Source organism: Aotus nancymaae, unplaced genomic scaffold (assembly GCF_030222135.1).
Source record: "Aotus nancymaae isolate 86718 unplaced genomic scaffold, 86718_ANA_hifiasm-v0.15.2.pri h1tg000011l, whole genome shotgun sequence".
Taxonomy (NCBI): domain Eukaryota; kingdom Metazoa; phylum Chordata; class Mammalia; order Primates; family Aotidae; genus Aotus; species Aotus nancymaae.
This window is the reverse complement of record NW_026988422.1, coordinates 13609714-13637051: the sequence shown is the minus strand read 5'-3', so window position 1 is coordinate 13637051 and position 27338 is coordinate 13609714. Positions and strand designations below refer to the sequence as shown.

At 37.8% G+C, this 27338-nt stretch overlaps 1 protein-coding gene across 3 annotated transcripts in view; it reads right to left on the bottom strand.

Annotated features, from left to right (window-relative positions):
* Nucleotides 1-22594, bottom strand: part of CD200 (CD200 molecule) — a 28484-nt gene extending 5890 nt beyond the window's left edge. Inside the window, exons 1-5 of one of the 3 annotated variants that reach the window (XM_012464032.2) lie at nt 22300-22594; nt 16236-16317; nt 11271-11597; nt 8400-8672; nt 6329-6436 (exon numbers count right to left, since the gene is read on the bottom strand). In XM_012464032.2, coding sequence (XP_012319455.1) covers nt 6329-6436; nt 8400-8672; nt 11271-11597; nt 16236-16317; nt 22300-22311 — 802 coding nt within the window. In that variant the 5' untranslated portion in view covers nt 22312-22594. Of the gene's footprint in view, nt 1-6328; nt 6437-8399; nt 8673-11270; nt 11598-16235; nt 16318-21263; nt 21508-22299 lie in introns of those variants that run through there. The other 2 variants (XM_012464031.3, XM_021668937.2) reach the window with 2 other exon arrangements.
* Nucleotides 22595-27338: the final 4744 nt, after the last annotated feature.

The following is a 27338-nucleotide window of genomic DNA, read 5'->3' as shown; positions in this document are numbered from 1 at the left end:
CTTGAAGGAGAAATACTGCAGAAATAAATATCACACTCAATTTCTCAATTATTTCATTCATCCTTTGTTAAGAAGAAAAGAATTTCAGTTAGATAGGATTAATAACTTCAAGAGATCTATCATACAACATGGTGACTATGGTTAATAGCAATGTATTGTATACTTGCATATTACTGGCAGAATAGATTTTATGTGTTCATACCACAAAAAAAATACGTGAGGCAATGCACATGTAAGTAGCTTCATTTAGCCATTCCACAATTGTATACATTCCACAATATATACAAGTATCATGTCATGCACCATAAATACATACAATTTCTACTTTCAATTAAAAAAATAAAAACTAAAAAGTCATAACAAGTAATCATTTTAAAAAAAGATTAAAAGAAAATTGTGTACACTGTCCCAAAGGTATTTAATGAGAACTCTTTAAAGGACTTTCAAAATACAAGGCAAGCATTTTTCTTTATTGTATAAAAATGGGAGAAGATTGGAGAATTTATAAACTAGTGTCCACAGAAACTCCGAACTAGAAGCACTGGTCAGTCATCACGAAATTTTAGTTTGAATACTGAGAAGGTCAAGAGGCTCTCTTTTGATAGTCTCTCATTCATAAATTTCCATAATTGTGTCTCATGAAATGTGGAACTTAACATTGAAGTGATTTCTGCAAAACATGTCTTGCATGTTTGTAGCACAGAGTATCATTTGTTCTTTATTTATTAGAAGAAACTGCATTTTTTTATAATATGGTAATTTTTAGAGATTAAAATTATTCAAATTAAATTGTACTGAACACTCTTTTATTTCTTAATTTTTTTCTGATATTTCTAACATTTTTTTCTACTTAATATACTTCATCAAATATATACATATTTTATCTCTGTCTTTTTAAAAAACTGTTAGTAGAAGAACTGCTCACTGCATATGAGCCGTTGGAATCAATTAGGGCCTATAAATGGGAATTTTGAAGAATTCTGAAAATGATATGAAAAGTATTGAGGCTCCTAAAGTCTATAATGACTTCATAACATGACTCTGCAAGTATCAGGTGCTGAGAAATTCCCAGTTTAATAAGTTATGATAAACGGGGAAAAACCAATTTGGTTATGCCTACTATCACTACACATAGTGATGAATAGAATTTTCCCACTTTGATCTTTCACAGCTCCCTGTGAACTTGTGTCTACATCATGCTTATGACTAAGACAAAGGAAGTCAGAATTGCTTCCTCTATGAAAAGGTGGAAACAGGGAGAAGCAGGAAATACGCAAGAACTGAGATTCTAACAAAAAAAAGTTTTTGTAATATTATAGTTAGTAATAGATTTTGTAATATTACAGTTAGTGATAGAAAACAAGACAAAGCAGAAGTGATTCTTTTGCATTATAGATTTGAGAGACAACATATAATCGTAGAAAATAAAGCCTTTGAAGTTCTTTGATAGAGAGTTGCCAGGAACAGAGCCAAGGCTATGGAATTGTAGAGAGAAAATACTTCTACTGGCAGGTCAGTAAACAGCTGTCTCTCTAAGCAACTCAATCTCACATCCTCTTAGCATTTGTGGTAGGCATAATAACGGCACCCCAAAGACATCCACATCGTAATTCAAGGAATCTGTGAATATGTTACTTTAAATGGCAAAAGGAATTTTGCTGATGTGATTAAATTAAGGACCCTGAGATGGATTATGCCGTTGGGCCCAATGTAATACAAGGGTACTTATAAGGGAAAAAGGAGACAAACATGTCAGATTTATGATTCGATGTGAAAAAGACTCAACTGGACATTGTTGGCTTTGAAGATGCGAGGCAAGGAATATGGGCAGTCACTAAAAGCATGAAAACAGAGAGAGGAAAAAAGATTCCTAGAGCCTCCAGAAAGGATGGTAGCCCTGCAGATACCTTGTTTTAAACCCATGCTGGACTTCTGATCGCCAGAACTGTAGTATAATACATGTGTGTTGTTTTAAGCAACTAAGTTTGTGATAATTTGGTAAAGAAGCAATAGAAAATTAATACAGCATTTATGAGGTTTCCCCCTCTGTAAGCCAAGTTGAGTATTTTCATTAAGTGGCCCAATCTTTTCCAGGTTAAAGAGCATACAGTTGGCTTCTTTTGTTAGTAGAGGCTAAGATCTTGGATCTGTTTAGAGGCAAGCTTAGTATATGGGTGTGACTATACTACTTAAATGCACGACAGTTCCAAACAAAAACAAACTGGTAATAGACACTAGGTAAAGGATATATGCAAGCTAAAATGCAAAAGGAGAAGAGATGTTAGAGGATTGTTCAGCTGGATGATTTTCTCATCCTTTTTGTTTTTCATTGATTAGTCTAACAGATACTGACAGCTAATCTCCTTAAAACAGCCCCATGGCCAAAAACCAAGGGAATGGGTATATCATCTGAGGATTCGGGTTCCTGGCAATGTATAATAATAGGTTAGGTTATTGTGAAGAGAAGGAAATCAAGGTAAATATACAGCTCATGCAAATAAAAAACATACTTCTACATGGATTAGCTAGTACATGAAAAAAAAGAGTCAAGTTTGGCATATAAATTTTACATGATTGTCTAAATTTTCTATTGTTCTCCAAAGCAGCCTTGGCTCAACCAAACAAAACAAAATGGCCTCTCAAAACAGAGCTGTCTAAAAATTAGGTGATTGTCTATGATGATCTGCCTCAAAGTGAAGTTTCTTTTGTAGTTTCTGAGAAGCATGTAATTGTTGGTGGGTTGACTAATAAGAAATAAAAGATTATTCTCAACCCCAAATTTAACTACATTGTCATATATGTGGAAGGGACAACTTTATGAAATCATTATGTTTTAATAGAAAGAACTATTTCGAGATGGTGGAAAATTTCCCTAGGAAATTTTAATTCTTTCTCACTTTCTGTTTTAGTTATAAAGTACTGGATTCATGAAAGAGAAAAGAATATTCTTTGAAATCTTATTAGTCTTACTGTGGTAGTCTCCTGGGAAGTAACTGGATAATTTTATCAGGAATGGTGTGGAGAAAGGGCCTGTGCTACTTTACAGATGGAAAATACCAACATCGTGCTCTCCAGCATTACACAGCATCACAAGAAAAGTATTGGGAGTCTAATTTCTATGTAAAAACAGTATCAGTAACTATAAGTTTGCTTACACATTTGTGAGAAACAAGTAGTGAGTATGACTTAAAATAAACTTTTCTTTTGGTCATTTATCCAGCACAGAATTTACTTTACTTAACAGACTTACCTTACTTACCAGATTTTTATTATTGGCTTCTGGACAGCTACATGAAGATAATTCCTTGTCTGTCACAATAAATTCAAGAACTGATTCACTTGACTCCTTTACTTTTCTATAAACTGTAAACACATACGCTGTCTCTCGCTAGCTCGCTCTCTCAGTTCCACCTCTTCACTTTCCTATTTCTGTTCACATCACCATTTTTGAGGTTACCAAGTTCAAAACCCTTGTGTTATTTTTGATCGATCATGTTTTTTTGCCCATTCGGAAGTTTTATGTTTTCGGAAGATGATGGAAAGTAAAATAGAAAGAAAACAAAAGTGAGGATGAAAACAAATGGAAGGCAAATGTGTAGGACTATTCCCCTTCCTCACGAAGGGGAATAGTCAACCAGAATATGCTAATTGTAGAAACAAAAAGTCAGATATTCTTTCCTTTTTCTTTTCTTTCTCCCACCTTTTTGTATAACCCAAGGTTTGGTCTAAATGAACCAGTATTTGCTTAGCCCTGAGCATTTAAGCTCCAGCATATTCAGCACTTGGTTTTACTAGCTGTAAGTATATGAAGCCAAATTATCTGGCTATTAACATTTTCGAAATCGGGGGCCGGGTGCAGTGGTTCATGCCTATAATCCCAGCACTTTGGGAGGCCAAGGCAAGTGGATCACCTGAGGTCAGGAGTTCAAGACTAGCCTGACCAACATGGAGAAACCCCATCTCTACTAAAAAAAAAAAAAAAAAAAAATTAGCCAGGCATGGTGGCACATACCTGTAATACCAGTTACTCCAGAGGCTGTGGCAGGAGAATTGTTCGAACTCAGGAGGTGAAGGTTGCAATGAGTCAAGATTGCACCACTGCCCTCCAGCCTGGGTGACAGAGCAAGACTCTGTCTCAAAAAAAAAAAAAAAAAATTTCTAAATTGGTTGTTAATAGTTTGGATAGTTGACCCTACAAACCTCATGTTGAAATCTGATCCCCTATGTTAGGGGTAGGGGCTAGTGGGAGGGGTTTAAGGCAGCAGATCCCTTAAGAACTGGTTAATGCCCTTGGGGTGAGTGAGATATCTCTCTGTTAGTTCCCTGAGAGCTGGTAAAAGAGCCTGGCAGCACCCTCTTTTGTTTTCCTGTCTCGCTGTCTGATCTCTGCACCACTGGCTCCCCTTTTTCTTCTGCCATGAGTGGAGGCAGGTGGAGGCCCTCACCAGATGCAGATGTTGGCACTGTGCTTTTTGTACAGCCTTCAGAAGCCAAATAAACCTCTTTTCTTTATGAATTACCCAGACTCAGGTATCTTTTATAAGCAAAACAGATGGAAAAGTCAACATAGGTTCAGGTATTTATTTCATAAATGAGGGAAAACTTGGGCAGAGAAATAAGATGATTCTTTTTGCTTCAAGAATCGGATATTGGCATTGAATGGTTATATTTCCCAGAAAATCCAAGACTTGCTTAATCAACAAGGGTAATTATTTTGCATGTGTCTTTCCAGTAGAGTTTACCTCTGGCTTGAGTAGATTGCATTATAAGACTATTGCCCAACAGGAACTTTTAAAAATGAATTTAAATAGTTTATACTTTTCCGCTGGCACTTTCCAAAAGAAAAGGGCATTAACATTATGCACAGATTAAGTGAATGCAATTGACAACAATAGCTCCTTTCAAGTCAAGACACTAGGGTATCAGTAATGACAGGAAGAACATTTGGCAGAGGTCAGGGCACTATGGTTTAGTCCTAGCCTGCTCTTAAGAAGCTGTATCAACTTATGGAAGAAAGTCAACTTCCCTCTCTGGACTTCAGTTTCCTAATTGGAAAAGAAAAATGTTGGGATAAAGTAGAATCAAACACTTTTGCCTTTGATTTTATTTTGTGGAGTACTTATGAGTTCTATGGGCTTACAATTATGTGCAATAAGATTAACTGATCTGTAATCTTCTCTCCTGGACAGAACAAATACCTTTACCTACTTTTGCAAAAGGGCCACTGACACTGAAGTTTTTTTGTGTGTTTTATAAATTCACAAGAATCAATCTGGAGGACTATGCAAAATAAAGTGGTCAAAAACTTGAAACATGAACAAAAACATAAAAATATAAACATAAAATGAAAGAAAACATTTATATAAAACATAAAATGAAAGGAAAAAATGTTTTATTTGAGTGAGACTTTTAATCAAAGTCTAAAATAGCAATCAAAGCCAACATTCGTTTCTTTCCTGTCCCCTATCCTGCAGTCATCTGAAATGAAGGAAACTCCCACCTTACCCCTTCACTCTAGCAAATTCCCATTATGCAAAACATAAACTGCAGCTTTGTATTCACTTCAATAAATTATGCGATGTCTTCAGAAACCAGACATTTCATTCTTCCTATTTGTCTAACTCACTTCTCTTGCTTTATAGTGTCTCTTGTTTTATAATTTCTTACAGTATCTTAGATTGGCATTTATGAAGTACTGAATTTACAATCGGAGAAAGTGAATTTTAAATTCTCTCTGTCCTCAATCAGTTCATTCAATAAATTAACATTTATTGAGCACCTGGTATATATAAGATGTCATGATAGTTGTGAAAGATAAAGAGAAATTTAGATAAAAAGGCAGAACGACATGACACAGTTACTGGAAGTATAGATTACTTGCATGATGCTGATAGTGTTTGAGGCATCGTGGGAGTAGAACACAGAAAGTGCTACTTAACGAGTGATCGTAATTGGACAATTTGAGCCTCTTAAATGGGCATATGGCCTGTGAAGTGCTGTAAAAAGAGAAGAGATTGTCCTTTTCATGATAAGTGGAAAGAATCCTGCATGGGCCCCTGACTTCTTTCTTTGGTTCTATCACTATTGCTTGATTCCATTAGCTTTTAAGTCATATTAGCAAACAAAAAGCAGGAATGTTCAATTTAATGTCCAATTGCAAGAAAATGCCCTGACGCATTTTAGAACAGTATCAACATGTCTGTATTTTGGAAACAACAAACAAAACACATTGTTGCCATTCCCTTATTTATACCTTCAAATGACCCACAAATTGTCCTTAAAAATATAATTTCTGTCATTTTTCTTTTAACACCTTGTGGCGACTCACCTCGGTCCTGATTCCGGTGACGTTTCCAGTACAGTAAGATTGAGATCAGGACCAGAAGAATTACCAGGGAAACAATGCTTAACAGTAGTGGAACTGAAAACCAATAGCCTATAGATATTTAAGAAAGAAAGAAAAAAAAAGTGATGTCACGAGAGGAAATTGTTGAGGCAAAAAGTGAGAAAGCAACAGAGTTGAGCTTTTAGTTGAAATCCTCGTTAAATACATACATATGGAGGTTTACATGCGTGACTTCATATCATTTTAATAATATTTAGATATTAGCAATAGCTAACATGTTTTATTTGGCTACTACATATAACAAGAGCTTTAAATGTATCCATGTATATCATTTAATCCTCAAAACATCCTAAGAGTTAGATACTATTATTATCCAACAGATTTAAAGAAAACTGAGGCTTGGAAACTTTAACTGAGATCAAAATCAGAATAGCAAATGGGATAACCAAGGCTTGGTTGAAAGTCTGTTTGCCGCTAAAGCACATATTCTTTGCCATGCTGTCTATTAAAAGAATATATATTTATTGAGGAAATTGTGGAAAATACTGAGAAGTATAAAGCAAAAAAAGAAAAAAAATGAATCTCATTATTTCTACCCCCAGAGATAACTCATCTCAAAGTTTTTATTAAACATCTTCTTACCTATGACTTTGTTATTAAATCTCTTTCCAGTAGTCAATCAATGCAACTCAGCCAAAATAACAGCTCCTCAGTGTCATGTTGCAATGCAAAGGCAGACGAGGAACTTTTTGATTTGGGAGTCTCTAACATCTTCTCCATGCCTCCATAATGGGTTTCGTCACATCATTATTTAACTGAACACCTTCAGACTTTTAGACAGGGATTTGTCTAATTTCTACAGTTCCAGTGCTTTGAGCATAATGCTTTGAGCGTGGAAGATTTTTGGTAAATGTTCACAGAATAAACAAACATCATATAAGTAGTATATAAACACTGTAAGTGATATAAGCGAAATCTGGCATTCTTGGGGGAAAAAAAAGACATTCTTTTTTAGGTTCTTGTTTTTCAAGAAAATATACCCTTTGCCATGGTTGAATCTGAAGATCTCTTCACAAATATCCAAATTCAACACTGCAACTCTTTCTGACCAAATTTATGTAAATATCCAACTTCTGATTAGTCTGAGTTTTCAGGGTCTCCAAAAATGCCTAGAGGAGGTGAGCCTTAGAGGCCACTGCACCAAAGAGACGTGTGTAGAAAGTTTTTCCATTGTATTGCTCATAATTTCTCCAAAAAAGAGGAGTAATATTTTTTAGAAGGCTTATTACTGACTGCTTCATCTAGAGTCAGTGCTTCAAAACTACATAGAGAAAAGATTTGGCTATTATTGCTAAAACTTCTTGTCTTTTTAATCTCTGCTCCCTTTATTCTCTCCTCTATCATTCTCACCTCTTGTATCTATGAGGCCCAAAGACAGTAGTTTAGAGAAAAAACATGAGAGTAAAAAGGAACTTGGATGAGAGGCAGTTTGCTTTAAAATGGGTGATGAAAGTACACTTTCTCACAGTGTAGATTACACAGTGGTTTCATCACAGATGTTGCTTCCAGGAAACCTTCTAAATCTCTCTCTCAGATTGAGCCCCTCCTTCCCAAGCCCCAGTCCTCTCGTGGTGCATCATAGCTTTCTCTCTGGAGAATTGAATGCACAGTTTTACAACTGCGCATCCATTTATCTGTACTCCCTAGTAGATGAGAAGCTTAGGGACTGAGTCTTGCTCATTGTTGCATTTTTCATGTTCAACCCAAAATCTGGCCCAGAACAGACCTAATTACATGGTAGTAGAATGCAAGAAATAAATAAATGGATGGATCTCAGCAACAGCATTTGGTGTGTGGGCAATGAACCACGTTTATGAAAGTAAAACTTGCTGTATTTGTTTTCTCAACTGTTTTTTATTTTTTCCTTATTTACCCCATTCTTTCTCCAAATAGCTCTTGTGCTAAGAGGCTGAAAACTTCTGTAGGATATTCACCTCCTTCCGGGTGTGTGCACACAGATACAACCACAGCCACCTTGCTCGCTTTCTCTTACCTTTGTCGAAGGTTTGTTTAAAGTCGGTCACAGTCCCCAGATGCAGCACCTGGCAGATCACCTCCTTCCCCACCTGATTTTTAGGGTCTTTGATCTGGAGGATGCTAGTAACAGACGTGGTCCCATTTGGGTGAGACACAGTCTTTGTACTATTTTCAATCCCTGACCGAGGAACCTTCCAGAAGATCATGGGAGCTGGGCGGGCAGTGGCAGAGCAAGTGATATTTAGGTGGTCTTCAGAGAATTTGTAGTGAAGGGATACTGTGGGCTGTACTGGGACAAAAAATAAATACAACCTGTTATCAGCTAAGCACCTGGTCTGAGGCCTGCAGTCTCCTCAGAGAGATGAGGGAAATATGCTTACAGAAAGATAGTGGAGGCTAGAAAGATAGGGTGGCATATCCTACCCAAACTGGGGACTTTCCAGTTCTTCTTGTTTCTAATTCTCTGATCTGCGAATGGAGACTGGCCTAGTACAAACCTGTGATGAGAAAGACCCTCTTTGTAATTTGTCTGTAGCAAAATTAGTTGGATGGACATAGAGTATTGAGAAATCAGATGTTACTTTTCTCTACCAAACAGTGCAAAGCCTAGTTATTCTGTTCTTCTTTTCCGGGGGCAATGTGGCATCTCTGCCTTCTTCTAGGTATTCATCTTAAATGGCTTGACAATAACCCCCAACCAGCACCACCTACTGCCATATATGTGGCCTGTATCTATCAGAAGCACCAGGGCAGTTTCAGAATAGAGAGCCCATAGAAAGGCTACTGTTTAGAGACAGAGTCTTGCTCAGCCACACTGCCCAGGCTGGAGTGTAGTGGCGTCATCTCAGCTCACTGCAATCACCCTCTCCTGGGTTCAAGCAATTCTCCCGTCTCAGACTCCCAAGTTGCTGGGATTCCAGGTACCCGCCATCATGCCTGGCTAATTTTTGTATTTTAGTAGAGATGGGGTTTCACCATGTTGGCCAGGCTGGTCTTGCACTCCTGACCTCAGGTGATCCACCCACCTTAGCCTCCCAAAGTGATGGGATTACAGACATGAGCCACCGCGCCGTGCCTAGAGATAGTTATTTTCTTCTTGGAGCTGAACCAGTGAATTAGATACATGGGGAATAGGTGAAAAATCCCTTTTTGAAAGAGCTACACAAAATGCGAATTTGGAATTCATAGCTAATAACCTTAAAAACTGTAAAAATGACTGTTGGAAGAGCATTGGAAATCACCTAAGAGAAAATAACTAGCACATGAGAAAATTGTTTTCAGGCCAGCTGTAGCCTGTACCCTCTTGAAAATCCCCTGATTAGTGAGTTCATTTTTGTTGGACTATAGAATTTTCCTTTTCTAAGCAAATGTAGACTTGTCTTTCTGTGATTGACTTTGGAGCCCACATGATAGTTAAATCCCTGTGCTAACTGAAACCCTGGGCTGTGCTTATAGGTTCAAGAGGCAGGTAGATGACAGTGGGTTGGAGGAAGTAGGGCTATGGAACTGTGGCTCTGGCTAAAGAGTGCCCAGATTACTAATGCCTGTGAGAACTGGAAGAGAAATAAACCTGAAAATATATGAATATGGTTGTGGCCAGACTGAGTGTCAAGGTCCTATGATGTATCAAAGAATGGCTTAGATGAAAGGTGTGGCTGGAAAAGATCAGGGTGGAAGAGAATAGAATTACTAGCTTTAAAGCTCAGAGGCATCTGGTTTTCAGGAAAAAAATATACAAAAAGTCTATGAGTGAAGGAAGGAGACTAAGAGAAAGAAAGATGAGAGAAAAAGAGGAAGAGAGCAAAAAGGAACAGAAATGAGAAAAATATGATATGAGAAAAAATAAGAAAAATTAGGAGGAAGGAAAGAAGAAAGGAAGGCAGAGAGGAGGAAAGGAAGGAAGGAGACAGGAGGAGTAAGAGAAAAAGAGACACAGAGAGAATGAAAGAAGTGGAAATCAAGAAAGAAACGGCATAAGATTCTATAGAGAGGACTCATCATAGGCAAAATAAGTACAAGAAATTTCTTTTGGTGTTGTCCTATCTCCCTTGCATCCTCATCTACTAAACTATTTCCCTTGCATTCTTACCTACTAAGTCTCTTCTTCCCTGTGAGCAACGTTCTTGGCATGATTAAACTCTCCCTTCAATATTCCTAATAACCCTAAGTTTGTCCTCTACTCCCTAAAACTACTGCCATGTGTGCCGTGCTCCAAAGTTATCTCTTATTCCCACTTCCTAATCTTTCATCTCAGCTGTGTGCCAGTTAGGAGGAAAGGAATCTCATTAAACTAAGCCTCCTGGATTTTAAAAGAATGCTTATTGTCCAGGTATATCTTTAGTTGGCATCATTTCAGGCATGAAATGATGTACTCTATGTGCCCTTATCAATCCTGAAAGAGTTACCCTGAAACAAAATGAGAAGGACAATCGTACTGGCTCAAGGCTAGCCCAATCTGGCTCTATCCTTGATCCAAAAAGTTGAAGTTGTAAGTGACCCTAGAAATGATCTATTTTACACTTATTGGCAGACAATGAAACTCCAGTGCAGAGTGGATAGGGCTCTTCTACAGTCACATGATTGCTAGTGGCAAAGCCAGGTCTGAATCTTATTACTGCTAATGGAAAACTTGTTGCCCTCACCATTGTCCTCAAATTACTCCTGACAGCAGAATCCCTCAGAGATAAGATAGCTCCAGTCAAAGAACTCAGTGTAGCCCCATGAACTCTCCAAATAATTGTAAACACAGCTATAGTAGATATGAAAAGCTATCTTCTCATGACCCTTTCTGTGGTTAAAATCCTGAAAAACTGGGCCCTACGCCTGTTTCAAACATTCTTGAAAATAGTATTTCCAGACACAGACAATGTATTTCAGAGACTCTCACCATAGAGGGTGAGGCAGGCTGTTCCTGAGAACTTCCCATAACCAAAGGTATTGAAGTGACACATGTAACACCCTTCATCCTCCAGGGTGGTATTCCAGAAGGTGATGGTTGAGTTTTGGAGTCCCAGCTGGGTAATGTTCAACTTGTCCTTATAGGCAGGTTGGACCACCACCCCATAGCTGTTGCTGTAAGTGGCTACGTTTTCTGGGCTTGCAGGTTTCTTTTTCTGCCATGTCACAATCAGGACTTCGTAGGTAGTTTGCAGAGAGCATCTTAAGGAAGCAGGCGTATACAGCTGCTCTCTTTCATCCTGGGTCACCACTTCCACTATGGAATCAGAAAAGAACATTTATATTTAAAGATTGTAACACACACACACTTTTTCCTGATTACAAATACAATGTATTTTCAATGTCAAACATAAAAAAGATAGAGAAAATGCAAAGAAAAAAACATTTATTTACATTGCTACATGGTTCCAGAGAGATATACAGGTTCAAATATGTTTGTTCAATCTTTAAAGAATAGTAGCAGAGTAGAAAAACAAGAAAGCAACTCTCAGTTACAAGAAATTGTGAAGAACCTCTGTAAGCTGCGAAGAAGGTACAATGAGATTGAAGATATAAACTGCCAGGTAGGATAGCAGCTTCACCAAGCATGTCCATGCTTGGAGAAGTAGAAACAAAGAGCCAGAAAAGGCCAAAGGATAACAGGCAGAGTGATCACTTCAAGTAAAGATGAAGCAGCCTTATGGACTCCACACAAACACACACACATACACACATTCTCCAAAGGAAGCAGGAAGAACAGAGGTGTCTGCCTCCAGGAAGCGAGAGTGTATATAGGAACATAGGTAGAGAGAGGTATGGGACAATGACCTGGAGGATCTTGAAACTCTGACACACAAATAGTAATTTACACACCTCCACTTTCATTAAATGCTATGGCAATAATTTCTTCCCTTCTACAATATTAACTCAGAAGACTGGCAATAACAACTAGATATTTTTTCTTTTTTAGAAGCAATTTTACAGAATTTTATTTAACTGTCAATTTATCACCAACATCTAACACTTTATAGTTTAGGTACATTTGGGTAAGAACATTAGGAACAAAATGTAACTTAAATACTATCAAAGTATGCTTTTAATGAAACATGGTCTCAGTAGAATATGGACATAAAAGTTTAGTGGTTTTATTGCATTGTTAGAAAATATTACGAAAGATACAAAAAAATCAATTTCTGCTTCTTTTACAATCAGTATGCCATCTTTTACCATTATGGCTTTAAATTTTCATTCTACTCAACAAGTTTCAAAGAATAGTTTATTGCATGCCTTAATAAAACATTTAAAATATTTACAAATTCAAAATAAATGTTTTATAACTGAAAAAAGTTCACCTGAGAATTCACTGTAACATTGCCATTTTTTTTCCAAGTTGTTACTGTGGCTGAGGGTCCACATGCAACCTGTATCGTCTACTGATGGAAAATCTCAACATAGCCAAACTTTCGAGAAGGCCAACACAATGAAAGAGAGAAATAATAAACTGCACAAACCAATAACTCATACCAAATGAATAAAGATATCATAAGCCAATAAATACTTTGACATGAATACATGTGATATCCTAAGTGTAATTAAAGCATTATAAATAGAAATTAGAGATGTAGAAAATGAGAAATATAAAATTGCAATAGATTGGCTGGCTTAGCAAAATGGATGCCACTGAAGAGTAAATTAGTAAACAGTAAGACCAGGCCATGAAATTCTTCTAGAATGTAGCACAAGGAGATAATGATATGACAGGAATTAAGGAAAAATTCAATGAGTAGACTTAAATGTTCCAAAATCAGTCCAATAAGACTTCTAAAAGGAGAGGAAAAAGAAAATGGAAGATAAAAGCACTATAAGAGGAGAAAAAATATTTTTCAAAATGATAAAAGGAACAATCTAAAATCAGATCTATCTATTAATTATGAACCTTTATGCACCTCACAACATAACTCTGAAATATATAAAGCAAAAACTACTAGATTACAAAGAAAAAATTTTAAATCCACAATCATATTGAGAATCTTCAATTTCATATGTTTAAACAATTATTAAAACAAAAAAGTTAAATAGAAAATATCAAAAACTACCAGGTACAGTGGCCTATGCCTGTAATCCCAGTGCTTTGGGAAGCCAAAGCAGAAGAATCACTTGAGGCCAGGAGTTCAAGATCAGCCTTGGCAACAGTATGAGACCCTTATCTCTACAAAAAATGTAAAAAGTAGCCAGCTGTGGTGGCACGTACTTGTAGTTCTAGCTACTCAGGAGCCTAGGACAGGAAGATGGCCTAAGCCCAGGAGTTCAAGGTAGGAGTGAGCAATGATCACATCATTGTACTCCAGCCTGGGTGACAAAGTAAGACCATATCATAAAGAAAATAAAATTTGAAAAACAATATATATTTATATATATATACTTCAGGTATTTAATATTATAAATGTTTTATATGTTTATATAGATATGCACTATATACTTTATATGTATGTAGATATCTCTCTCTGTGTGTATATATACATATATATATATATGTATATATATATAAATTTCTTCCCTTCTCCAATACTAGCAACTCATACTATGATAGATTATTTGATGGAAAATCTCAACATAATAACAAATAGCCAAACTTTTGAGAAAGTCAATACAATGAAAGAGATATAATAAACTCTATAAACCCAATAACTCATACTAAATGAATAAAGATAACATAAGCCCCTCCCGCACCCCTGCAACACACACACTTTACTCAAAGAAAGGATGTATAATCTTTTCAAAACACACATAAAACATTCTTCCAAACTAAACTCAAAATAGGCTACAAAAAAGTTGTTACTCGCCAGGCGCAGTGGCTCAAGTCTGTAATCCCAGCACTTTGGGAGGCCGAGGCAGGTGGATCACGAGGTCAAGAGATCGAGACCATCCTGGTCAACATGGTGAAACCCCATCTCTACTAATACAAAAAAATTAGCTGGGCACGGTGGCGCGTGCCTGTAATCCCAGCTACTCAGGAGGCTGAGGCAGGAGAATTGCCTGAACCCAGGAGGCAGAGGTTGCGGTGAGCCGAGATCACGCCATTGCACTCCAGCCTGGGTAACAAGAGCGAAACTCCGTCTCAAAAAAAAAAAAAAAAAAGTTGTTACTCTATGTATGGCCTTGAACACAGTTCATAATGCAATAAAATTAGAAATCTACATACTTCTTTTAAGTCCTAGGTACATGAGAAATCATAGAAGAAATCATAAATTATTATAGTTGAATGACAATGAGCGCATAATATTCTAAAAATCTATAGAAATGGGTAAGACAGGCTGGGCACAGTGGCTCACGCCTGCAATCCCAGCACCTTGGGAGGTCAAGGGGGGCAGATCACTTGAGGTTAGAAGTTTGAGACCAGCCTGGCCAGCAAGGTGAAACCCCATCTCTACTAAAAATACAAAAGTTAGCTGGGTGTGGTGGCAGGGTGCCTGTAATCCCAGCTACTCGGGAGGCTGAGGCAGGAGAATTACGTGAACCTTGGAGGTGGAGGTTGCAGTGAGCTGAGATCGTGCCACTGAACTCCAGCCTGGGTGACAGAGTGAAATTCTGTCTCAAAAAAAAAAAAAAAAAAAAAAAAAAAAGAAAGAAAGAAATGGGCAAGACAGTTCTCAGAGAAACATATTTAATTCTAGCAACATTTAATAGAAAAGAAGAGATATTGAAAAATGAATACACTTACTTCCAAACCTCCTATCCTCCCTTTCAAAAATTGCAGTGAATTAATAAAGATACAGGCACTAACGAATACAACGGTACAGAAAATGTAAACTTGATCACAAGCATCCAAACTTGTTTTTAAAGACTGATGATATAGATAAAATGTTGCTAAGTGTAAGTAGAGGAAAAAAAAAGGAAGGCTGAGCAAACAGCTCCCAAACAATATCAGCAAATGAAAGATGGTGTAACAAATACAGGCTGGAACCCCTGAGTATTGCAAAATTCAAGACTAAATGATGTACACTCTAGGAAGATGTGAAAAGTTCTGGTAAACAATATCTATTGCTAGGATTGAGGTTTCCTTAAAGTTTGTTGAGATTCTGCAGAGCAGAGGTTTGAAGAAATGATTGCTTTTAGAAAGCAGAGTGAAAGGGAACTCAAAACCGGAGTTCAACTCTTGGATGAGTTTTTCTTTTTCCTTTTTGACTATGGAAGAAATCACTTAGGGGACGTTTACAGTTCTTTGCTACTTCTATGGCATCTCATTTAGATTCCTCTGTTCAGTTGATAAGTCCTGTGATGAATGTCATAGACCAGAGCCCACCTGATCTTCACCAGCATCACCCACATCTGTGGAGGCTGATGCTGAGCAACATCACACTGCAAGTGATGAAAAGGCCGTTAGCCAAGTGAGTGTGACCTCCCTAGGGACGGAGGAGGAAGAGCTAGGAACTTCCATAGATAAGTAGATGGCATAGCCACATTTGTTATACAACAGATAATATAAGCACGTATAACTTCTACATTTTTTTTCTGTAAAAAGGGAACACACCTAATTTTAAGACTTACTGCCAGATTACCTTCCAAAAAGACTGAATTCAAGCATTGCCATATTTTTATAGACACAGGAAATCATTATTTGTAAGAGTTTTTCAATTCAGTAAGTAAAAAATGGCATTTAAATTTAGAGGATATTTTTCATAAGGCTGGTTCATCTACTAGGGAAACAGCTTCTAAATATCAAAGTGTGCTTCTACATCGAAAACAAAAATGTGGAAAGCAGAAAGAACCACTCCCACTCCTCCAAGCAGATTAAATGTTTAAATAATTCACGCAGATAAATGGAACCAGCATCGCCAAAACAATAGTGGCCAAATGTCTTAACTCCAGAAATTGTGTTTGCTGGAATCCAAGCAGGGGAATTGAGCTTCTTTACCTTGTGCTGTGCACAGCATCACTGCTGCCATGCCCCAAACCAGGCTGTAGGTAGACAGATGACAGAAGAGCATCCTGACCACCTGAAGACAGAAAACAAAGTACAGAAATGGGGTTTGGATTTGGACAAAGCCAAGGAAGCTTCAGTCTAATCGCTATTTCAGGGAATATTGTAGCTGAGTTTTTACCCACCAAAGAACTGTGGTTTTGTGGGAGCAGAACTAGAGGTTATAAATGCAAGAAATAACAAAGTGTGTTCGGGTTATGAGGAGGGAAAAGCAGCAGCATGGCTCCAACACAATAGCAATCCCTGGCAACTTGGGACCTTGTTCCTAAAGCCACCACTGTCAAGAGCGAGGTCTCAAAGACACAGGATCACTGGGGAAAACAAACTGCCTTAAATAACTACAGAAAATGCTGAGAATACAAATGTTAGACAGCATCCACTTGCCAAAAAACATTCACATCTGTTAATAATAAAAATGTAACTCAAGGGGTAACCACTTTTAGGAACATTATTTGACTGCCTTGAATTTTGTTGAGGTTCATTTTCATTCTGCAAGTCTTATATATAAACTGCATGTTTTTAAAACCAGCACTGGCTTTAATTTTTTCCTTCATTGCCTTATTTTCATGTGTGTGGGCAGAAATCCTTGGCCTTCTTACAAATCATGGGAGTATTTAAGAGAATGTTATTCTGGGCATCATCCTTCTATAAAATGATAAGGCAGGGTAGAGGCAGCTGAACGTTTCTCTGCAGTAGTCCCATGGATCCATTCATTTGGTCTGTGTGTATGTTTATGGGGGGCAAAGGCAAGAAATGTAATTTTTTCCTATATGTTTTCTATATTTCTATTTTTCATGATAGAAATATGTAAAGAATGTAACTTTTACCTATATTTTTTTAACTGAATTTTAGTTTTATTTCGTGTTACTATTCCAATTAGAGATAAGAATTTACTTTCAATAAATGTTGCATAATCTCTGTCAGTCTCCCACAAACCCAACACCCCATAATTGTCCCAATCTCTAGCATTGCATCTACATTTCTGGGGGTTCAGAAAATGCCAAGCTATAAGACAGGACTACTAATCATTGATTAGAACTATCTATTATGCTAGCATTTGCTAAAATGGCTGTGTTCCCCTCAAGTCATCACTGTCATTAATTTGTGCAATTATTGCCCACAAGATGAGCTGGTGTTCGCTCATGTTCTTCCAGGCTGTCCCTGGGTTCCCCGTGTGCTGGGTGAAAGGAAATTCTACAAGGCTTTCCGCCTAAATTCCCATGTATCTATCCATCTCTGTTTTACTGTTCTCTCGCCATGATGGACAAGCATGCTGATTCCTACAGTCCCGTCAAGGGACTGTGAGACACAGGCATTTTTTTTTTTCTTGTATCTCAACAACTACTTGCAGGTTCTATTTTCTACTCACCTGAACTTCCTATGTCTGGGGGCTGGGCATAGGGCCTTATTTTGAGAATGCAAACTGGTATCTGAGCATAAACATCAATCAGTCCCATTTTGCTCTCCCAGCCTAGAAAATATTTATCTCTCTGAGCCAGAAAAGCTGGTTTCTCCATCACTCTGCGTTCATCCAATCAACTTTTTCTAGCATGAACATTATATCCTTGATCTTTTAGCATTTAGGCATTTGAAACTGGAATGGCAAGGCTCTTGGTATTGCAAAATGCTAGATTTTTAAACTAAAATGTATTTTCTGCTTAGAATTCCTCCTCTAAGGCAATGGGTGCTTAACTGTCTGATTTGAAAGACCAGAGGACAAAAATAAAGTCCTAGAATAAAAAGCCACACCAGATGATACATTAAAATAATACTCCAACTTATATTTTGCATAAAGTTACTAAACCACTAATACTAACATTTATTGAATATTTATCATGTACTAGACACTGTTCTTAGCACTTGAGAAAAACTATTTCATCCAATATTTCATATAAATCTATATAGGAGGCACTATTACGATCATCATTTTCAAAATAAAGAATATGAGGCACAGAGAAGTTAAGTAACTTGCCCAAGGTCACACAGCTATGAAGTGACAGAGAAGGGGTTAAAGCCCAGGCAGTCTGGTTGCAGAGCTTATAACCATAATCACTACACCATCTTGCCTCCCTTAAGTATAAAGTTTTGTTGGTTTTAAAATCTCCACCTATCATTACAAAAGTACATTGTTATTGCCTATGACCAAATCATGATTGTAAGGCATTACCAAATTGCTCTTCACACAGCAGTCTCTGCTTCATTGCCCTGCAACAATATGTTAAATTCAATTTTGAAACTGTATTTAAGAAGCATTCAAACAGGTTTCCACAGAGCCCAGGAATCTCTGAAAGCCAATGAATCACTGTCTAGAAGCTCTGCTGGTAACATAGCTTGACCCCATCTGTCACTACCTGCCGCTCAGTCCCTACAAACATGTTAACCAATCTCCTCTCACTGTGCTTTCCACCTTGCATACCAAGCTCCATTTCACCATTCTTTCAATGACTTGAAATCACCAAGCTACTTCCTGCATCTGTTCTTTTATTTATGCTCTCAGTTGAATAAAAGAAAGGAACAAATGGTGAATAATTAAATCTATGAATAACATCAAATTAATCATCATTTTACCCGGAAGAGCTTCTATTTGGACTTTTATCTCTCAGGCACGCAAGTCATTCAGGATGTCTTGCTTTTCCCCTACCTAGATATGCAGTTAAGTCACTATACACATTAGCTTCTCGCAGGTGAAGTGTTTGTCCCTTACTACCCTAGTCTCAGCTCATAACGTGGGTGTTTTGTGCAGTAGTCTTGTCTTCCATTGGAACTGAACTTCTGCCAATAGAGTTGACCCACTCTGTGGGTTCTATATCCATGGATTCAGGTAACCACAGATGGAAAATATATTTTTTTAAAAAAGCATCTGCACTGAACAAATACAGATCTTTGTCATTATTGCCTAAATAATACAGCATAAGAACTATTTATATAGAATCTACATTGTATTAGGAATTATAAATAATGGAGAGATTAGTTTATATATATGGGAGGACATGTATAGCTATACGCAAACATAATGCCATTTCATATAAGGGACTTGCACCATCCACCCACTGGTATTGGTGAGGGTCTTGGAACAAAGTCCCCATGGATACCAAGGGACCACTGTACTTCTTTCATTGATTCTAATACTAATCATCTCAATTGGGTCTGACTTCATTCCAGGCACTATGGTAGGCGCTTTGGAGACAATGGTGGATAACGCGGATATAGTCCCTAACTTAGTTAAGTTTACTATCCAGCTTATGTATTTACACACTACTGACAGATTAATTTTCCTTAAATTCCTCTTTGCACAAGTTGCCATCCCCTTAAAAATCTTCTACAGCCCCTCGCTATCTAGAGAAAATTGTTCAAAGTTCTTAGCCCATTTTCATTCTTGCAAATTAATTTCCACTGCCTTCCTATGTGTCCCGTCTCTGCCAGCTAGCCTTTTCTACTTCTAAATGCACTACACAATTTACCGCCCTGGTATTGTTGCTTGAGCCATTCCTCCTACGTGGAATGTCTTCCTCCTCACTTGTATTTATATAAGGTCTTACTTTTACGAGCCTGATTACAGTCATGTCACTAGACAGTGATCCCCCTCTTCTGAAGCACCTTCTCCTTAGGTCTTTTTGAACTTTTAGTGCTCCAAGAAGATTCAAGCATCTTCCTCCAGTGCCAAAGGGATCCTATCTCCCTTTGTCCACCACACCCCAGCTTCCAGATCTTGTCTGAAAATATCAGTCTGCTTTCCAGTTTGAGAGAAGATGACTACCTCCCAAGTATATTCACCATATACCCCATACTCTGAGACACTGTTTCCAGCCTGCGTACTACCTGTCAACACACTCCCATCCCCCGCCACTCCCCCCAGCTACCAGTCTTTAATTCTCTCTTGTCAGTGGAAAAAAAATATAACACTGAAGCAGACCTGACAATTTTGAAACTACTATTCTTTCTCAGACTGTGTTAAATTCCTGAGGTTGGGACACCGGCTGCTTGTTTTGTTAGAAACAATCTCTTATTTGGCTCTGTCTATTCTTTGATGGTATTTAGCAGTATGAACATAGTCTTCTATAAAGTAGTGGTCTCTCTGTACCTGTCTCATTGCCCCCAAGCCCCCAAGAACCTCAATAACGACTAAATCCTGTTGCTTTAGCGGGATGTCCTGACCACTTTTTCCTTAGTAAACCCATCATGGGCATCCCATTCTGAAGTTACAAGTTCTTATCGGCTCCTGTTTAGCCCTACCTGTTGCTACTATAATTTGAAGCTTATTTCTAGAATATTGAACCATAATAATTTAAATGACATTGGTTTAGGTTCAGGATGATTGTTAAAGGGTGATATTCTACCTGTGGGAATCCCATCCCCTCGTTCTCAGTGTTTGCCTTAACTAAGCCCTGTTTTTGCCATTCCTTTTCGATACAATGACTTCCGTACTAGAATTCATTTTCCTTATCACTGTAAGCTGGGTCTTTCTGTGTGCCCTTCAGTTTCTCTGGGATTTTTATTGTCTTGTGATATCCTCCTTTTTGTGGGCTTAGGAGCGGTGGGTGGGGAAACAGAGTTCTCAAGGATCTAAATCTCTCCTCCTTTATCTGCCATAACGATTTCTCTTCCTTTTCCTGTCTAATGGGAACCACTCAATTCTAATATCCTCCTACTCAATGGATTTCTTCATTTTAATTCTGGTCAGTACATGCCCTTTTCTTTCCTTGGGAGACAGCCATGACCTAAATTTAATGAGGGCAATATAAAGACGAAGTGCCAAACCAATTCCAAATAACAGATGTTTCACAAACATTAATTAAAGCACTTAGTATAGAGCCCAGGTTATAGTAAAAGTCAACATGTGTTACGCAGCTAAAAAAATTAATCGATCAAATCATATAAGGAAACTACAGTCATGGAAACAAAGAAGCCCATTTATACAACCCTTGCCATGCAGTCCAGGGTTCACAAAAGCCTGGGTCTTACCTGACGCTGCCCACCTGGCAGCTATATTGCCCCTATTCATGCCTCTTCCTCGGCAAGTTTCTATGTCCAAATCCACATCACCCCACATGTAGTCACATGGACTTGGAAATATTAGCCTTCCGCCTGTTTATTTGTAAAACCGGGTAATAATTCCTTGTTAGAAGGATAGTTATAAAGAAGATTCAGCGCATCTAGCTTGCAGTAGACCCTAGCTCACAGACCACCATTCTCCTTTGTTAAGAAAGACAGTGAAATCACTGGCTGTGCGGTCTTGCCAGCAAACCACACATGAAAACATTCATTGTATTGAGGCATTCATTGTATTTGGATTTTTATTTCGAATACCAGTGGAGTATATGAAAACCTTCTCCGTCTTTTTGTCTTGTACGCAGGTTCCGAATAAACAAAATGTCTGTTTCTCTAGATACCCTGGGTTAACCCTTCAAAGCATCACGATCACAGAGCACTTCAGTTCTCTCAAGCGAGGCTTCAGAGTTAACCCTCTTCAGTTCATGGCTTCCCCCAGGCAAGGGCTAGGAGGGAGAAAGGGGCTGATTAACAACGAGAAGACGCAGGAGCTCTCCCGGGGAGAGCGAGCCTGGAAATCTGCATCCCCGCCGCAGCTTTTGGTGTTAACACGAACCAACGCAGCATTCCTCATTCCCTTTTGGGGGCAGTTTAAAATAGGGGGTGCCCCCCCAGCTTTGGGAGCTGGAGCCCGAGAGCCGAGCCGTGAGCCTGCAGGGAGATGCGCCAGCCTCGCCAGCTCGGAACAAGCGCCTCCGGAGCCCCCCGGCCTATGCATCTTCTTGTCGGGGAACTGGAATGGAGAACCCCCAACGCCAGCAGCGGCCTGTAAACCACCCTTTGGAAGGCAAAATCCGCTCCTCAGCAAGGGATAGCGCTTAGAGAAAAGCGCTGCCATCAACACCACAGATCAAGTCCCCCGACCTGATTGTGGCGAGAGCCCCGCCGCAGGGCCTCGGTCGACATCGCCCACCCTGCGCCCTCCTTCCCAAGCCCCTTCCCCGCTCACCAGCCTCGGCATCCTCGCTCCCGGAGGCGCGCGCGGCCGACTGCGGCTGTGTGTGTGCCTGGAACGCTGACGGCGGAGAACGTCACCTGTGCCCCCGCCGTCCCTCCCACATCGTCCTTCTCCCTAGCCCCCTTCTTCCACTCCCCTTTGCCCACGCCCTCCCAGGAGCGGAGGCTATCTGTGTGGGGGCAATTAAGTGATGTTTGTATTCACCCTTGTCTATTTTCAGATATTTTCCCCTTTTCAGAGGTGACCACTAGGGAAACTGAGACTGTGTTTGCGGCGGGGATCATTTTCTTCCATTTTCCCGTTAACTGGACTGAGAAAGGAAATGAGGTAGGAGGTTGCGGAGATGAATTGTTGAACTGTTAGCTCTTGATGTCGTGGCAAAGGATTCAAGCTGAATATAACCAATAGATTTTTTTTTTTTTAAGAAAAAAACTTACATTTATTATTTTTAAACCCAGATACAACTTATATAGTTAATCCATTCTGTAATGATTTCACCTTTCATGATGTAATCGATTATTTACTGAAGAGCTTCCTCCCATTTGCATTAATGATGAGGATTCTTTTTTCTTTTTCTTTCCTCTTCTTCTTCTTCTTTTTTTTTTTTAACAAGTTCCAGAGTTCTTGGCTCCAAACACAAACATAAAAGACAAAGAAATCATCAAATGTTCACCTCCTGAAGCCTTTTGTGTTTTACTACCACCACCCTCTCATAAGAAGCTGGGACAAAGTTTTGGGGTTTTGTTTTTGCTTCTTTTTACAGATAAGGTCTCCCTCTGTTGTCCACGGGAGAGTGCAAGTGGTGCGATCATAACTCACTCCTGGGCTCAAGGGATCCTCTCACCTCAGCCTCTAGAGTAGTAGCTAGAACGATAGATGGGCAGCCACTATGTCCAGCTATTTTTTTTTTTTTTTTTTAAGACACGGGGTCTTACTATGTTGCCCTGGCTGGTCTGGAATTTCTAGCCTCAAATGATCCTCCTGCCTCCGCCTCCCAAAGCAGTGGGATTTCAGGTATGAACCACTGCACCTGACCTATTCTCCTACTTCTAGCACCGTAGACTAGGCTCACCCGATTTTGAACTTTATATGAATGACATCAGAGCATATGTCCTCACTTGTATCTGGGTTTTTCACTCAACAGTAGATTTTAAATATCCGTCCGTGTTATTGCCTGTAGTGTGGCTTATTCATTCTCACTGATGTATAGTATCCAATTCTATAAATACTGTGTATTACAATCTATTTATTCTTCTGTTAATAAACATTTCTTTGTTTTTCAAATTGGAGGCATTTTTCGTAGTGGTGCTATAAACATTCTTGTGCATGTCTTCATAAGCATATGTACATCATTCTATTACTTTTTTTGTTATATATTTTTCTATCACTTTATTTTTAACCTTTCTTATTAAAGAAACTTTCTCTATTAGAGAAATATTAACTGCACACTTGGAAAAAAAAGCTGCCACCTTGGCCTCCCAAAGTGCTGGGATTACAGGTGTGAGCCACTGCACCCAGCTTTAACCTATTTGTATTTTGTGATTACTGATATAATAGGACTTTTAAAGTTTTTATATTTTATTTTAGTATATTTTCTTCTATCGTATCTTTCATTAGGCTAAATATTCTTTTGCTACATTAAGAGTTATATTTCTGGCTGGGCTCAGTAGCTCATGCCTGTAATCCCAGCACTTTGGGAGGCTGAGGTGGGTGTATCACCTAAAGTCAGGAGTTCGAGACCACCCTGCCAACCTGACCAACAAGGTAAAACCTCGTCTCAATAAAATATACAAAAATTAGGTGGGCATGGTATCTGGTGCCTGTAACTGCAGCAACTTTGGAGGCTGGGGCAGGAACAATTGCTTGAACCAGGGAAGTGGAGGTTGCAGTGAGCAGAAATTGCACCATTGCATTCCAGCCTGGGTGACAGAGCAAGACTGCATCTCAAAAAAAAAAAAAAAAAAAAAAAAAAATTCTGCAAATATAAACAGTCAACCAGACATTACTTGAAGATGTAGACAAGAACTTCACAGAAGGGGAAACTTGAGTGGCTAACAAATGTATGAATACATGCTCATACTTATTAATAATCTGAAAAAATGCAAATCAAAGCAGCCATTCAATTGGTGATGATGAGAGGGGACCTGAATCAGGGAATGAATAGAAACATTCAAAGACATTAATATTAATATAACCTCATTTGAAACCAATAATTCATGAAATTGGATTATATATTTAACCAAATCATTATTTTCATTTATTTCTAAAATGATAATTGCTGCTACCAAATGCATGATTTAATTTGGAAGGTTGAATCTTAAATTTGAAGTGTTCAAAATGACAGTAACAAATTCACAAACTTGCCAATTACCTGTATGCGAGAAGAGAATGGCTCATTACATTCTCCATGTGAGGCTGTCTCAAATGAAGTCTTGGTTCACACATATTCTGTCACTAGACTTCTAGGTATATGTACCTAGACATTAATGTCACTATACTTCAAGGTCACAGAATACGACCCAAACACGCCCCCTCATGGCAGTACATAATAAGAGTAAGCTATGAGTAAAAATTGGGAGATTCAGATTCAGATTCTCTTGAGGTTGACCAAAGTAGATTTTCAAATGCTTAGTTGGGCATAAAAATACTCCAATTACAGAGCGTGCATATTATTTCCACTCTATAATAGTTAGGGTCATTACTTATGATTTGTCCCCTTGGACAGTATATTCACTATACTCTAAAATTTATACCACTGGTCCTTATATGTTCCATACCATTTCAGATTCATGTATAGAGACACTTAATTAACATATTCCCTTGGATGTAAAATAAGCATTTCAAAATTAAAACGTTCAAAATTGAGCTCTGGATTCTTTTTCCAAAGTTTGTCCTTCCTCTAAACTTTCCCGTATTTGTAAATGTTTTCTTTATCTAACACCAAAAACATACAATCATCAAGACAATTCTTACATTTTGCTCCTTTACCACAACTAATTTCTTCAGCAAATCTTGCCATCCTAAATGTGTCCTTAATCCCTCAGTCCCCTTTGCTACTACTCTAGTCCAGGCCACCATCAGTTCTCATCTTGACTACTGCAATAGTCTCTTTGAAAAATCTCCTTCCAATCTCTACCTTTTTACCACTCAATGAACTTCCTCCCACCATTTGTCTGTGGTCCATACTCTCCCATGCAAAAATCTGTCCTCAGTAAAGACTCTTAAACTCAATTTACCGTAAGCATTAATGATAACTAACAGCCTACCTTTATACTACTCCAGAGTGAACTATCGCTTTAACCAGGGTATATCCTTCACTGCAGGAATTGCCAAGCATGTGGAAAAGAGTTTTTTCAGAACAACTATTTTCATGATGGATTTTGCCAGAGCCCTCAGAACTTCTTTTTTTAATGATTGAAACTAGCCCTGTTTCATTCATCTTCTTTTTCACAAACAGGTAGCATTTTCTTTCTCAGAACAATACAGAGGACAACTATGACAACACATGAAATAAATTAAAATGTTATGAGTGTACCAACTATAGGTAGACAAATAGAAGAACTAGATGTACCTGAAAAACATAAATCAGAAACATTCATTGTGACTATACTTCTGTTCTATACACTGTATTGTCCTCTCGATACCTTTAGTCTACAATGCTGTTTCGATTTTCCATTGCCTCATTGACATTAAAATTAATACTATATGAAATTTGCCATATTCCACTTCATTAAAAAAAACTAATGAATAGTCAAACTCCTACATGTTCTTCAAAGATCTATAACATCTAATATAATCTTAACATTCTCAAGAATAAGAAAAAAGATGTAATCACCTAAATATTTACCATAAAAATGATTAAGTAAAATATAATATAATAAATTAAATAATAAACAATTTTATTAAGAATTATATATAAATTTATAATTATGTGTATTTATAAATAAGTTCAATAATAAAATAATAAAAATAATGTTGTCACTTGGTGACTATATTACTAAAATAAAATTTCCAGAGTCTGGAATTAAAATTAATGTATAATGATAATAAATATTCAAGATGAATGTACTAAGTAATGTGATAGACATTTTATTGGGACCATTTATTCACATTAACTGGATAAGTGCAGTTATTAGGTACAGATGAGAAACCAGTCTCTGTGATGTTCAGAAAATCTCTCAAAAATATACCATGATTAAGTGGAAAAAGATAGAAACAAATTTAATTTTCACTCTAGTGCCTGCACTCATGAAAAACAATTTTTCACGCATCAGCACTTTAAAAAATAGCTATTTTGACCAAAATGTAACTAAATTGTGTTACTGACATGTCTTCCTGTAGCCCTCTGAATAAAATTTACATTTTTTTACTGCAATTTAAAATTAACAAAAAGCTATCACTATAATTGTCAATGATTCTTCTTAGATGTAACATGAAAATGAACATATACACTTTATGTTGGCCCTTAAGGAAGATTTTGCTAACATTAACATGAAATATTTTGCATTTTGCATATTTAGGTCTTCTCACAGTAGGCTTTCTTCTCTGTCCTCTTCCTAATTGCCAGACTGCTGTAATTTTTCTGCTTATAGTAACCTCTCACCCTTTTTAAATTTGCTGCTTTGAATTTTCCATTACCATTGAATGAAAAGAAAAATCTTTGTTAGAAGTTCTTCTCTGAAATGCTGTTTAGAAAGTTCATGTGATTTGGTTGTGCAATTTATTTTTGACTGCTCAGACATCATTTTATCTCAGTTTTTAGATTTTACCAATGTTCTTTCTCAAGAAGATACTACAGAGTCTACATTCTACAAGATGCTATATTCTAAATAGGTGGAGGGGGATGAATGTGAAGAATTCAGCAGTGCATATGAACACATCCTTAAAGTCAACAACAGTGCATAGAAAAAAAAAGCTTTATATGAGAATTTCAGCAGAATTAGGGATTTTTATTTCTAATATTTGTTACAAAACTAAGCACTATGAATCATTTCTTAGTTGAGAACTTCTTCTTTTTTTTTTTTTAATGT